This window comes from Sapajus apella, unplaced genomic scaffold, assembly GCF_009761245.1.
Source record: "Sapajus apella isolate SASKATOON/1434 unplaced genomic scaffold, GSC_monkey_1.0 scaffold156, whole genome shotgun sequence".
Classification (NCBI taxonomy): domain Eukaryota; kingdom Metazoa; phylum Chordata; class Mammalia; order Primates; family Cebidae; genus Sapajus; species Sapajus apella.
The window spans coordinates 2275689-2289413 of record NW_022437096.1 but is presented as its reverse complement, the minus strand read 5'-3'; the positions used below and the strand labels follow the sequence as shown (position 1 = coordinate 2289413).

The 13725-nt window shown below is 54.1% G+C and overlaps 1 protein-coding gene across 1 annotated transcript; it reads left to right on the top strand.

Moving 5' to 3' along the window:
- Positions 1 to 41: 41 nt before the first annotated feature.
- Positions 42 to 4355, top strand: LMF2 (lipase maturation factor 2). Its single transcript, XM_032266238.1, has 14 exons — positions 42 to 182; positions 717 to 970; positions 1083 to 1111; positions 1243 to 1460; positions 1532 to 1710; positions 1944 to 2085; positions 2213 to 2347; positions 2415 to 2520; positions 2595 to 2691; positions 2764 to 2946; positions 3016 to 3184; positions 3278 to 3389; positions 3464 to 3560; positions 3656 to 4355. Exons 1-14 carry the CDS (start codon positions 89 to 91, stop codon positions 3962 to 3964), a joined length of 2124 nt encoding a protein of 707 aa, XP_032122129.1. The 5' UTR covers positions 42 to 88; the 3' UTR covers positions 3965 to 4355.
- The last annotated feature ends 9370 nt before the right edge of the window (positions 4356 to 13725 follow it).

The following is a 13725-nucleotide window of genomic DNA, read 5'->3' as shown; positions in this document are numbered from 1 at the left end:
GGTGAGGAGGCGGAGCCTGGCCGGGCTGGGCGGGTCCTGGAGCTGCCGCGGGCGGGCGGGCGCAGCTTCAGCGGGCCGCGTAGCGGACATGGCGGGCTCTCGGCTCCCGCGGCAGCTCTTCCTCCAGGGTGTGGCGGCCGTCTTCATGTTCGCCTTCGCTTCCCTCTACACGCAGATCCCAGGTGAAGGCACCCAGGGTGGGACACCCCCAGCCTCGGCCCGGGACCCCACGTCCGCTCAGTCCCCGGCACTCACGCTGTCTGGGGTTGGGAGTGAGGTCCAGGCCTTGACTGGGGTTAGGGGCGGCGGTTCGTGTCCTGCAGGCCGCTGCGGGGGCGGGACGATGTGCAGTGATCCGTTTCCCGTAAGGCTCTGGACTCTGACCTGGGGTAGGGGACAGAATTCGGAGGGAGGTGGGAGAGAGGCTTCCTCCCAGACCTGGTGGGGCTGAGACCTGGAAGAGGACAGTGAGCTCTGCCGAGCAGGAGGCCCTGACCCTGCTACTTGGGCAGGCCTCTAGCCCTGGGCGGGCTTTGGACAGGTGCTGAAGGGTCGGGTGGGGGGGCGGGGACGGGGTCTAGAGGGACTGTGAACCCTGACCTGGGGTGGAGGTATGTGCAGGCCCTGACCTAGGCTGGGGTGTCCGCAGGCCCTGACTCAGGGAGTCTAGCCTGCAAGGGGTGTCCAGGGCCTGGCCGTGACGTCCCTTCCCACAGGCCTGTACGGTCCCGAGGGCATCCTGCCTGCAAGGAGGACGCTGCGGCCACAGGGCAAGGGGCGCTGGCAGCAGCTGTGGGAGACCCCGACACTGCTGTGGGAAGCGCCAAGACTGGGGCTGGACACGGCCCAGGGCCTGGAACTGCTGAGCCTGCTGGGTGCACTGCTGGCCCTGGGGGCCCTGCTGCTGAGCCCACTGCGCCACCCCGCCGTCTACCTGCTGCTTTGGGCTGCCTACTTGTCAGCCTGCCAGGCAAGTGGGACCCCTGTCACCAGCTCACTCCACCCCCTATGCCACCCACCCCATCTCTGCCTTACCTGAGTCCACAGACACACCCACTCCCTGACAGCTTCTTTCTTTGCAGGTGGGCCAGGTGTTCCTTTATTTCCAGTGGTGAGTGACCGCTGGGTCTGGGGCAGCAGGAGGCTGGGTGGGGGTGGGGCGCTCTCCCTCTCCTGGGAGGACCCTTTGAGGGAAGCCGCTGCCTGGGGAGGGGCTCTTGATCCTATTTCCTCTCCCCATAGGGACTCCCTGCTGCTGGAAACTGGCTTCCTGGCAGTGCTGGTGGCCCCACTGAGGCCAGCCTCCCACCGCAAGCAGGCCCCCCAGGGCGGGCGGGCAGGGGCCCTGCCCCATGAAGGCCTCCCCTTCTGGCTGGTGCGCTGGCTGCTGTTCCGCCTCATGTTCGCCTCAGGCGTGGTCAAGCTGACCAGCCGCTGCCCGGCGTGGTGGGGGCTCACTGGTGAGGGGCCCGGGCTGGACCTGGGGCGGTCTGGGGGCTCTGCCAGCCCTGACTCCCACCCTTACCTGCAGCCCTCACCTACCACTACGAGACCCAGTGCCTGCCCACACCCGCCGCCTGGTTCGCACATCACCTGCCCGTCTGGCTGCACAAACTCAGCGTGGTGGCCACCTTCCTCATCGAGATTGCTGTGCCGCCCCTGTTCTTCGCCCCCATTCGACGCCTGCGCTTGGCCGCCTTCTACTTGCAGGTGGGTGGGGGCCGAAGCTGTCAGAGCCAGGACAGGGCTTGGCCTTCAGCGCTGCTCAGTGTGCCCTGTTAGGGACAGTGTGGCCCTCAGGGACAGGTGGCGACCGCTGTTGGGAAGGCGTTGTAGCAGAGAGAGGCACCCCGCAGGGTGGAGGTGTGTGCCTGCCAAGGTGGGGCTGTGGCATGGGGCAGGGCGTCAGTGTCCGGGAGCACTGAGAGCCTGGCTGCCCCCAGGTGCTGCTGCAGGTGCTGATAATCATCACCGGCAACTACAACTTCTTCAACCTGATGACGCTGGTGCTCACCACTGCCCTTCTGGATGACCAGCACCTGGCTGCAGAGCCTGGCCACAGCAGCCGCAAGAAGACAGCCACGTGTGTGTGTCGGCCGGCCTGGGCCTGCTCTCCCCAGCCCCGCCTCCCAGAGGAGTGGGTGGCACTCTAGCTGCACCCCAGTCCCTTGGCTGGGGACCCCTGCTGACCCATGACTATCCGGCCCCACAGCCCGGCCCAAGGTCCTGCTGGCCACACTGTCGCTGCTGCTGGAACTGACCATCTACGGGTTTCTGGCCTATGGCACCGTGCACTACTTTGGCCTGGAGGTTGACTGGCAGCAGCGCGCCGTCCACTCCAGAACCAGTGAGTGTCAGCTGGGGCGGGCCAGAGGGCAGGGGCGGACCAGTTCTCACACCCCACTCCTCCCCAGCTTTCACCTTCCACCAGTTCTCTCAGTGGCTGAAGACACTGACGCTGCCCACCGTGTGGCTGGGTGTAGCCTCCCTGGCCTGGGAGCTGCTGAGTGCCCTCTGGAGGTACATGGCCCAGAAATCAGGGAGGGGCACAGGTGTGCAGGCTGGGCCTGACGTCCTTGGGTCCCTGCCCACAGGTGGACCCAGGTGCGGGGCTGGCTGCGGAAGCTCAGTGCTGCAGTCCAACTGTCTCTCGTGGGTACTGCCACCGTGGCCTTGTTCCTGATCAGCCTGGTGGGTAGCACTTTGGGGGCGGGGGGGGGGCCGGGGGCAGGGCAGCTCTGATGACCACCTACCTGCCTCCAGGTGCCGTACTCCTACGTGGAACCGGGGACCCACGGGCGCCTTTGGACTGGGGCCCACCGCCTGTTTGGCACCGTGGAGCACCTGCAGCTGGCCAACTCCTACGGCCTCTTCCGCCGTATGACCGGGCTTGGTGGGCGGCCCGAGGTGGTGCTGGAGGGCAGCTATGATGGCCACCACTGGACGGTGAGCCCTCCCAGGCTGGGTGGGGGGGGTCCACATCAGCTGCCCAGCTGACCCCGGCCTGCCTGGCAGGAGATTGAGTTCATGTACAAGCCTGGGAACCTGAGCCGGCCACCCCCAGTCGTGGTGCCCCACCAGCCTCGCCTGGACTGGCAAATGTGGTTTGCAGCCCTGGGCCCGCACACACACAGCCCGTGGTTCACAAGCCTGGTCCTGCGCCTGCTGCAGGGCAAGGAGCCAGGTTCGCAGCGAGGCAGGGAGGGGTAGGGAGGGGAGGGAGACAAGGGGGCAGGGAGGGCACGGCAGGGGGCCATGTTGACCCCTCTCCCCACAGTGATCCGCCTCGTCCAGAGCCAAGTGGCCGGGTATCCCTTCCACAAGCAGCCGCCCACCTACATCCGAGCCCAGCGCTACAAGTACTGGTTCTCCCAACCTGGGGAGCACGGGTAAGGCCGGGGTGCCGGGTGGGGTGTGGGAGCCTGGGGTGCCGCCAGGCTCTGAACATCGGGTCCTGCTGCAGCCAGTGGTGGCGGCGCCAGTGGGTGGAGGAGTTCTTCCCACCCGTATCCCTGGGGGACCCAACGCTGGAGATGCTGCTCAGGCAATTTGGGCTGCAGGTAAGGGGGTGTCACCCAGGCTGAAGAGGTGGCAGGGGTGACCCCAGCCTGCTGGGGTGAACCCAGTGAGCGCTTCCTCTACCTCACTCCCACAGGACAAGAGCCCACCCCGGGCCCGTGGCGCCAACAGCACCCTGGCCCAGGCCCTCCACTGGACACGGACTCAGCTCTCTCCCCTGGAGGCCCCTGCCCTGCTCTGGGGGCTCCTCGGGGCCGTGGGCGCTGTCAGAGTTGTGCAGGCCCTGCTAGCACGCTGGTCTCTCCGGTCCTCCCCCGCGGCACTAGCCATCGGGGAGAAGCGCAGGCCAGCCCTGGAGAAAGACCCTGGAGCTACCTCCGAACCAGCCACCCCTGCCCCCAGCCCCTGCAGCAGCCATTCTCGGACCACCCGGCGGAAGAAGTAGCTGTGTACTGAGAGGGCCAGGTCCCCAGGACTGCTCTGGCTTCCAGCAGGACAGGACCCTGCCACCGTGCCTTAGCTGACCCCGCAGGGCCAGGCATAGGTTTGGGGGACTGCCCCTGGGGTTCGTGGGGTGCTGTGTTGAGGACTCCGGGTCCCCCGATGCCAACCAAACCCCTCCCCAGTACTCCCACTACTGCCTCCATGATTGGCCCAGGAAGGGGACACAACCCAGATCAAGACCGTTCCCCTGCCCCGGGCTGTGAGTCAGAGGAAGAGGCTGACTCAGGAAAAGGGGAAGCACCGTCATCATTTCCATTCATCATCATTTCCACACTAGCCCATCCTGCCCTTTAGATCTGGGCACCAATAAAGGCGTCTTTTGTGCTTGGCTATGTGCCTGGTGCTTCTTTCCAGGGAGGCCTGAGGATGGAGGTGTCTCCCCTGCCCCAGACGGGGCCTCCCAGAGTGCCATCGGACTCCCCAACAGCGTGGCTCCACGGGCACCCTCCTGCCACCACCTCAGCATTCTCTGTAAAGTGGATTCGAGGGCTGGCCCCATGTTTCCCACTGCCTGACCACAAAGGAGCCTCAGGCCTGGCATGGCCCAGTGGACCAGTCAGCTCCATACTGCAAGGCCAGCGGTGGAGCTGGCCCCTTCCTTTTCTCCTGCTCCCACTTCTTGGTCTCAGAAAAGGATGGAAGGGCCCGAGTGGGCAAAGGCTGAATAAGAGATAAGGTAGGAGGCTTAGCAGAGGCTCCTCTGCAGAGTGAGGCCAGGGGAGGGGAGCTGGGGCCCTGGGTTGGGACAGAGGAGGGGAGGTGCATCTGACACCCCAGCCTCCATCCTAGGAAGAGCATAGCAGTGGAGACAGCAGTCAGGGCACCCACCATGTGTCGGTTTGGGATCAGGTCATCAATTGGAGGTCGCCGCCCACCCTGGAAACTTACAGCACAGCTTCCTCTGCAACTGGCCGGCTACTATCGTGTCCCAAGTAGCTGGGGTTACAGGCACACAACCACACCTGGCTATTTTCTGTTGTTTTAGTAGAAACGGGGTTTCACCGTGTTGGCCAGGCTGGTCTCAAACTCCTGACCTCAGGAGATCCACCCACCTCGGCCTCCCAAAGTGCTGAGATTACAGATGTGAGCCACCATGCCCAGCCCAGAGTCCATTTTGGAGCCTTTTCATCTCCTCTAGAAGAAACCTGGCCAGGTGTGGTGGCTCACACCTGTAATCCCAGCCCTTCGGAAAGCCAAGGTGGGTGGATCACCTGAGGTCAGGAGTTCAGGACTAGCCTGACCAACATAGTGAAACCCTATCTCTACTGGAAAAAAAAAAAATACAAAAAATTAGCCAGGCGTGGTGGCGGGTGCCTGCAATCCCAGCTACTTGGGAGGCTGAGGCAGGAGAATCACTTGAACCCGGGAGGCACAGGTTGTGGGGAGTGGAGATCATGCCACTGCACTCCAGCCTGGGCAACAAGAGCAAGACTCTGTCTCAAAAAAAAAAAGCCACCCTGTCCTCTTTAGCCATCGGCCCCTGACCACTCCCTGCCAAGCCCTGAACAACTATTCATCTACCTCTGTCTCTGTGGATTTACCTCTCTGCACGTGTCCTGTAAATTGGATCATGTAATGTGGGACCTTTTGTGTCTGGCTTCTTTCACTCAGCATGATGTTTTCAAGGCATGTCCACATGGTGACATGTATCCGTGCTGTGTTCTTTTTATGGTTGAGTGATAGTCCAGTGTATGGAATGACCACGTTTTTCCTATCCTTATTCATATATCCATGGACACTTGGGTGGCTTCCACCACTTACTATTGTGGATAGTGCTGCTGTGAACATTTGGGTATACAAGTTTTTCATGTGGGATTACAGGTGTGTGCCACCACACCTGGCTAATTCCTGTATTTTTAGTAGAGACGGGATTTCACCATGTTGGCCAGGCTGGTCTGGAACTCCTGACCTCAGGTGATCTGCTCACTTCAGCCTCCCAAAGTGCTGGGATGACAGGCGTGAGCCACTGCAGCTGGCCTATGTAGAACTGACTTGATGAGAAGCTCAGTCTCTGATAGATGCAGCGACTAAGACACTATTTGGTTGAAGGACCACATAGGCTGCGCAGGGAGGTTTCCTTCGCATAGGGAGGAAAATACACAGGCAAGGACTAGTAAAATGCAAAAAATAAAAATAAAACCACTTGAACTTGTCGAAGAAAATTTTTAAAGTATCTTCTGGAAAAATAGACTCTTGGTACTATAAAATGATGCTTCTTGGAAAATAATTTGGCAATACTTGACAAGGAGAAAAAATTCTTACAAGAATATGTTAGCCAGCACAGTGACTCACTTAAGGTCAGGAGTCTGAGACCAGCCTGGCCAACATGGTGAAACCTTGTCTCTACTAAAGACATAAAACTTAGCTGGGCATGGCCAGGCGCTGTGGCTCATGCCTGTAATCCCAGCACTTTGGGAGGCCAAAGCCGGCAAATCACAAGACCAGGAGTTGGTGACCAGCCTGGCCAACATGGCAAAATCCTGTCTCTACTAAAAATACAAAAATTAGCCTGGCATGGTGGTAGGCACCTGTAATCCCAGCTACTCCGGAGGCTGAGGCAGAAGAATCACTTGAACCCAGGAGGCAGAAGTTGCAGTGAGCCGAGATCGTGCCATTGCACTCCAGCCTGGGTGAGAAGAGCAGGACCGTCTCAAAAACAAAACCAGGCCGGGCGCGGTGGCTCACGCCTGTAATCCCAGCACTTTGGGAGGCCGAGGCGGGTGGATCACGAGGTCAAGAGATCGAGACCATCCTGGTCAGCATGGTGAAACCCCGTCTCTACTAAAAATACAAAAAATTAGCTGGGCATGGTGGCGCGTGCTTGTGGTCCCAGCTACTCAGGAGGCTGAGGCAGGGGAATTGCCTGAACCCAGGAGGCGGAGGTTGCAGTAAGCCGAGATCGCACCATTGCACTCCAGCCTGGGTAACAAGAGCGAAACTCCGTCTCAAAAAAAAAAAAAAAAAAAAACAGTGAGATGGCTGGGCACAGTGGTCACTCCTGTAATCCCAGCACTTTGACAGGCCACAGAAGGATCACTTGAGGCCAGGAGTTCAAGACGACCTGGGCAACGTAGCAAGAGCTTCTTGCTACAAAAATTTTAAAAATTTAGCAAGATGTGTTGCCCTGCATCTGTGGTCCCAGGTACTCAGGAGGCTGAGGCAGGACAATCCCTTGAACCAGGAGTTTGAGGCTGCAGTGAGCTCTAGTTGCACCACTACACTCTAGCCTGGCAACAGAGCAAGCCCTGATTTCTTAAACAACATGAGACTGGGGTGTCTGGCTTCCATGTATGTGGAGGGGAGAATTGGGAACTGCGGATTGTAGGGGATCCCACACTTAATGGACAGGAATAGCAGCTCTCCAGTTGCATGAGAACAATGGGCAGAGGCCCTGGCTGGTGAGATGATTCCAGCCATGTGGCCCACCCAGGGGGAAAAGCAGGAAGAGAGACCAGAAATAAGGCTGGGTGCCATGGCTCATGCCTGTAAACCCAGCACTTAGGGAAGTAGAGGCTGGTGGATCACCTGAAGTCAGGAGTTCGAGACCAGCCTGGCCAACATGGCAAAACCCCATCTCTACTAAAAATACAAGAATTAAGCCGGGCATGGTGCCACATGCATGAAATCCCAGCTACTCAGGAGGCTGAGACAGGAAAATTGCTTGAACTCCGGAGGTGGAGGTTGCAGTGAGCCAAGAGCCCACCACTGTACTCCAGCCTGGGTGACAGAGCAAGACTGTCTCAAAACAAACAAACAGAAATGAAACATCCCCTGGCTGCAAGAAGATAACCCCTCAGGTGCTGTAGAGTTGGAGATGCTAAGTAGCTCCCCAGGAAGCTGTAAGAATCCATAGGGCATTGCAAGATGCAGGGAAATACTAAATTTTCTTCATAAAGAGGTGGGGGAGGCTGGGCACGTTGGCTCACGCCTATAATTCCCAGCACACTGGGAGGCTGAGGTGGGCGTATCACTTGAGATCAGGAGTTTGAGACCAGAGCCTGGCCAACCTGTTGAAACCCAACCTCTACTAAAATACAAAAATTAGCCAGGCATGGTGGCAGGAGCCTGTAATCCCAGCTACTAAGGAGGCTGAGGCAGAAGAATTGCTTGAACACAGAGGTGGAGGTTGCAGTGAGCCGAGATCATAACATTGCACTCCAGCCTGGGCAATAAAGTGAGACTGTCTCAAAAAAAAAAAAAAAAAAAAAAAGGTGGTGGGTGATAGAACACTAGCAAAATGAGAAAGACGGATGAGAAGTATAGCAATGATCATAATTTGGAGGCAAGATCTCCAACACCTGAACTGAGTGACCCAGGAATCCCAAAGAAAGCACTGCTCAGCACCAAGGCAGAGTTCTCAGTTATGCTACAGGTGCAGAGAAATCAGGAACATCACGAAAGACCCAGCAAGATGCCCCACCCTCTCCACCACATCGCAACTGGGGTCGTGACAATTAACTTGACACAGTGTTCCTTTTCCTGTTAGGTTGTACACTGACCATGAAAAAAGAATACTGTTTGGACAGGGAGAAGGGGATAGAAAACTTCTTTCATATTCTTTGTGCCAAAAAATGGGGAGAAAAGGAGGTAGCAAAAACCAGCAGCAACAACAAAATCTTTTTCCTAATCAATACCTTAGATTTGAGCTCCATGGTGGACAAAATAGTTCCCTACATTCCTCATCCAATCCTCACAGCAGCCTTGTGAAGCGGGCGGGGTGGATGTTATCATCCCCATCTTACCGATGTACAAAATGAGGTTCAGAGAGGTTAGGGAATCAGGCCAAAATCACACAGCACTCAACCCCACCCCTGCTCCATTTGAAGTAGCCAGTTGGGATCAGCTTAGATTATGCTGTCCAACTCCAGCCAGTGGGGACCAGATACAGTAGCAGGGACTGACTGCCTTAGGGATAAAAGTCCCTTCCCTCCTTTGTTCAGTGTGCTCTTGCAGTGGCCAGAAGAGTGAGCAGCACCCTTCTGCAGAAGTAAATTTGCCTTGCTGAGAAATCCTTTATTTGAGTGCTCATTTTCTTTGTGACTCCGAGCTCTTATTTCCAACACACATGACCTCAGGTGATCTGCCCACCTTTGCCTCCCAAAGTGCTGGGATTACAGGTGTGAGCCACTGTGTCCAGCCCCATTTGTTGAAAAGATTATTCTTTCCACCATTGAATGGTTCTGGCACCCTTGTTGAAAATCATTTGACCATATATGCAAGTGTTTGTTTCTGGGCTCTCTATTTTACTCCATTGGTCTCTGTGTCTATCCTTAAGCCAATGCCACACTGTTTCGATAATTGTAGCTTTGTCATGAGTTTTTAAATTAACAAGTGAGTCCTCCAACTTTGTTCTCTTTTTTTGAGATGGAGTGTTGCTCAGCTACCCAGGCTGGAATGCAGTGGCACAATCTCAGCTCATTGCAACTACTGTCTCCCAGGTTCAAGTGATTCTCCCATCTCAGCCGCCCAAGTAGCTGGGATTACAGGCACCTGCCATCATGTCTGACTAATTTTTTTGTATTATAGTAGAGATGGGGTTTCACCATGTTGGCAAGACTGGTCTTGAACTCCTGACCTCGGGTGATCCACCTGGCTCAGCCTCCCAAAGTGCTAGGATTACAAGTATGAGCCACCATGCCGAGCCTTTGTTATTCTTGTTTGCGTTTTAATTATTTTTTTCTTTTATATATTTTTTCTTTTTATGTTAATTATTTTATCTTAGTCATCGAGATTGTTATGGCCATTTGGGTTCCCTTAAATTTCCATAGCAATTTTAGGATTATGTTTTTGTATTTCCCAAAAAGTTGCCATTTGTGTGGTTCTTCTTTTTTTTTTTTTTTTTTTTTTTTTTTTGAGAGAGTTTTTTTTTTTTCCACGCAGGGTGGAGTGCAGTGGCATAATCTTGGCTCACTGCAACCTTCGCCTCCCAGGTTCAAGTGATTCTCTTGCCTCAGCCTTCCAACTCCTGGGTTCAAGCAATTCTCCTGCCTCAGTCTCTGGAGTAAGTGGGATTACAGGTGTGCACCACCACCCCCAGCTAAATTAGTATTTTTAGTAGAGATGGGGTTTCATCATGTTAGCCAGGCTGATTTCAAACTCCTGACTTCAACTGATCTGCCCCACTCGGTCTCCCAAAATACTGAGATTACAGGCATGAGCCACCGCACTGGCCCCAAAAAATGCCATTTGGATTTTGAGAGACATTGCACCAAATCTGTAGATCACTTTGGTAGTATTGCTTTCTTAGCAATATTATGCCTCCAAATTCATGTGTTTTCATTTTCTCTCTTCTGTTTATTTATTTATTTGTTTTTGAGATGGAGTCTCACTTTGTCACCCAGGCTGGAGTGCAGTGGCACGATCTCACCATGTTGGCCAGGATGGTCTCGATCTCTTGATCTCGTGATCCGTCCACCTTGGCCTCCCAAAGTGCTGGGATTACAGGCATGAGCCACCGTGCCCAGCCTAATTTTGTATTTTTAGTAGAGACAGGGATTCTCCATATTGGTCAGGCTGGTCTTGAACTCCAGACCTGAGGTGATCTGCCCACTTCAGCCTCCCAAAGGGTTGGAATTACAGGCATGAGCCACCGTGCCCAGCCTATTTATATTTCTTAATAAAACAGTAGCAGGTCAAGAGCTTATTTTTTCTCCTGCCTCAGCCTCCTGAGTAGCTGGGATTATAAGCATGCACCACCACACCCAGCTAATTTTTGTATTTTTAGTAGAGACAGAGTTTCACCATGTTGCCCAGGATGGTCTTGATCTCTTGACCTTGTGATTCACCCACCTCACCCTCCCAAAGTGCTGGAATTATAGGCATGAGCTACCATGCCTGGCCTAAAAGATTTACTTATTAATTTTATTTAAACGTAAAAATAAACTCATTAGAGAGGCTGGACATGATGACTCACACCTGTCATCCCAACTAAGGTGGGAGGCTGAGGTGGGAGGATCACTTGAGGCCAGGGAGGCAGAGGTTGCAATGAGCCAAGATTGTGCTACTGTGTTATTACCTGAGCAAGTCAAGGAATGCACCACACTCTGAGATTGAATTGTGAGTCCTTTTTTTTTTTTTTTTGAGACGGAGTCTCGCTCTATTGCCAGGCTGGAGTGCAGTGGCACGATCTCAGCTCACTGCAATCTCTGCCTCCCAGGTTCAAGCAACTCTCCTGCCTCAGCTTCCCAAGTAGCTGGGACTACAGGTGCGTGACATCAGGCCCAGCTAATTTTTGTATTTTTCAGTAGAGACAGGGATTCACCATGTTGGCCAGGATGGTCTCGATCTCTTGACCTCATGATCTGCCCGCCTCGGCCTCCCAAAGTGCTGGGATTACAGGCGTGAGCCACCGCGCCCGGCCATGGGTTCCTTATTTTAGCCAGCAACCGAGAGGTGGCTAACACCCAAAATTCTCTCGGCCCCGAAGAGTTAGGGGTTTCTTATACCCTGGTTTGAAAAGGGAGTGGGGAACCTAGCTGAAGCAATTTTTTCACAGAAGCAGTGTAAGCAAAAAGTTAAAAGGTAAAGGAGTACCTGCGAAATAAAACAGTGCCAGGTGCAAGGGCTAGAGCTGTCATAAAAAGACATACACCTTATAGATGCGGGGCCTCTGGGTACTTGACGGCACCTGCAGTCCCAGGCTCTGCTGGTGCCACTTAACTTGGCCTCTTATCAGCAAATGTACTCCTGGATGTGCCCAGTGTCAGCCTACCCCAGGTACATACTACAGTTACATACTTAAAGAGGGGAATAACTACAATGAAGAAGCTAAGATGGAGTCTGTCCGGCTCAAGAAGCTAACAAGAAGCCTGAACAGCATTAAGCTAAGAAAGAGAGAGTCAGTTTAAGCTGACAAAAAACAGCTTATCACAACTGCACTCTAGCCTGGGCAACAGAGCGATACTTTACCTCAAAAAAAGTCACATTCATTAATATCACCATCAATTTCATCAGGAAAAATGGTTTTTTGTTATTTATTTATTTGAGATGGAGTCCCACTTTGTTGCTCAGGCTAGAATGCAGTGGCACGATCTTAGCTCACTGCAACCTCCACCTCCCAGGTTCAAGCAGTTCTCCTGCTTCAGCCCCCTGCGTAGCCGGGACTACAGGTGCATGCCACCACGCCTGGCTAATTTTGTGTGTTTAGTAGAGACAAGGTTTCACCACATTGGCCAGGCTGGTCTCACACTCCTGACCTCTGATCTGCCCGCCTTGGTTTTCCAAAGTGCTGGGATTACAGGCATGAGCAACCATGCCTGGCCCAGGAAAAAAGCTTTATTTAAAAAAAAATATGTTTTTGTAGAGACAGAGTCATACCAGGCTGGTCTCAAACTCCTGTCCTCTGTCCTCAAGGGATCCTTCCACCTCAGTCTCCCAAAGTGCTGGGACTACAAGCCTGAGCCTCCGCACCCTGCCAGAAAAGTTTTTAAGTGTCATGCCAGGTGCACTGCCTCACGCCTGTAAACCCAGCATTTTGGGAGGCCAAGGTGGGCAGATTACCTGAGATCAGGAGTTCGACACTAGCCTGGCCAACATGGAGAAACCCTGTTTCTATTAAAAATACAAAAATTAGCTGGGCTTGGTGCTGGTGCCTGTAGTCCCAGCTACTCAGGAGGCTAAGGCAGGAGAATCTCTTGAACCTGGGAGACAGAGGTTGCAGTGAGCCGAGATCACACAACTACACTCCAGCCTGGGCAACAGAGCAAGACTCAGTCTCAAAAAAAAAAAAAAAAGTTTCGGAAACTGTGAAGTTTACAGTGGTGGACACAGGTTTACCTAAATCCTGGTGTTTGCGCAAAAGTTCAATTTTACATTTACAAAAAACGCTGTCATTGTTTTCCTTGGTGGGACAGGGTAGCCTGCCCACCTCAGCCTCCCAAAGTGCTGGGATTACAGGTGTGAGCCACCGCACCTGGCCCGTTAAATTTATTTCTAATTGTTTAATTTTTTTGTAGCTATTGTAAATGTGATTGTTTTCTTGATTTATTTTCCAGACTGTTGTTAGTATATTTAGAAGCGCTACTGATTTTTGTATGTTGATTTAGTATGCTGCAACTTCGCCAAATTTATTAATTAGTTTGAACATTTTTGGTGGAATTTCTGTTGCTTTAAGCCACCCAATCTGTAGTAACTTGTTATGGCAGCCACAGGGAACAGTGTGGGGGTCTCGTCACTCCAGGCAACAAGCCGCACATCATAGACTGCGGGTGTCATGGTGGGAGGAGCCGGGAGTCGCCCTGGAAGCCCCTTGCCCTCCCTGCCAAGGATGGGACAACTGAGACCTAGGAAGTAACCCCTCGCTGAAAGGCCATCACATATGCTGAGATTGAATGTTCTTCACACAAACACAAGCTGACTGCCCCAAGGATGCCAGGGAGCCACTCTTAGGCACGCTGGCAAATTAAGGGAAGAGGCCAGGAACAGGGGTCACGCCTGTAATCCCAGCACTTTGGGAGGCCGAGGCAGGCGGATCACTCGAGATCAGATGTTCGAGGCTAGCCTGGCCAACATGGTGAAACCGCGTCTCTACTAAAAACATAACAAATTAGCCGGGCGTTGTGATGCGTGCCTGTAACCCCAGCTACTAGGGAAACTGAGGCAGGAGCATCGCTTGAACCCAGGAGGTGGAAGTTGCAGTGAGCTAAGATTGCACCATTGCACTCCAGCCTGGGCGACAGAGCGAGACCCCGTCTCAAAAAAAAA

What these genes read in the sequence shown, in the direction of transcription:
- LMF2 (XM_032266238.1), top strand. Translation starts at nt 89, where the DNA reads ATGGCGGGCTCTCGGCTCCCGCGGCAGCTCTTCCTCCAGGGTGTGGCG. An exon ending in CCTACTTGTCAGCCTGCCAG is followed by an intron (nt 971 to 1,082) that starts GCAAGTGGGACC and finishes CTTTCTTTGCAG; the next exon opens with GTGGGCCAGGTGTTCCTTTA. An exon ending in ATGATGGCCACCACTGGACG is followed by an intron (nt 2,947 to 3,015) that starts GTGAGCCCTCCC and finishes CCTGCCTGGCAG; the next exon opens with GAGATTGAGTTCATGTACAA.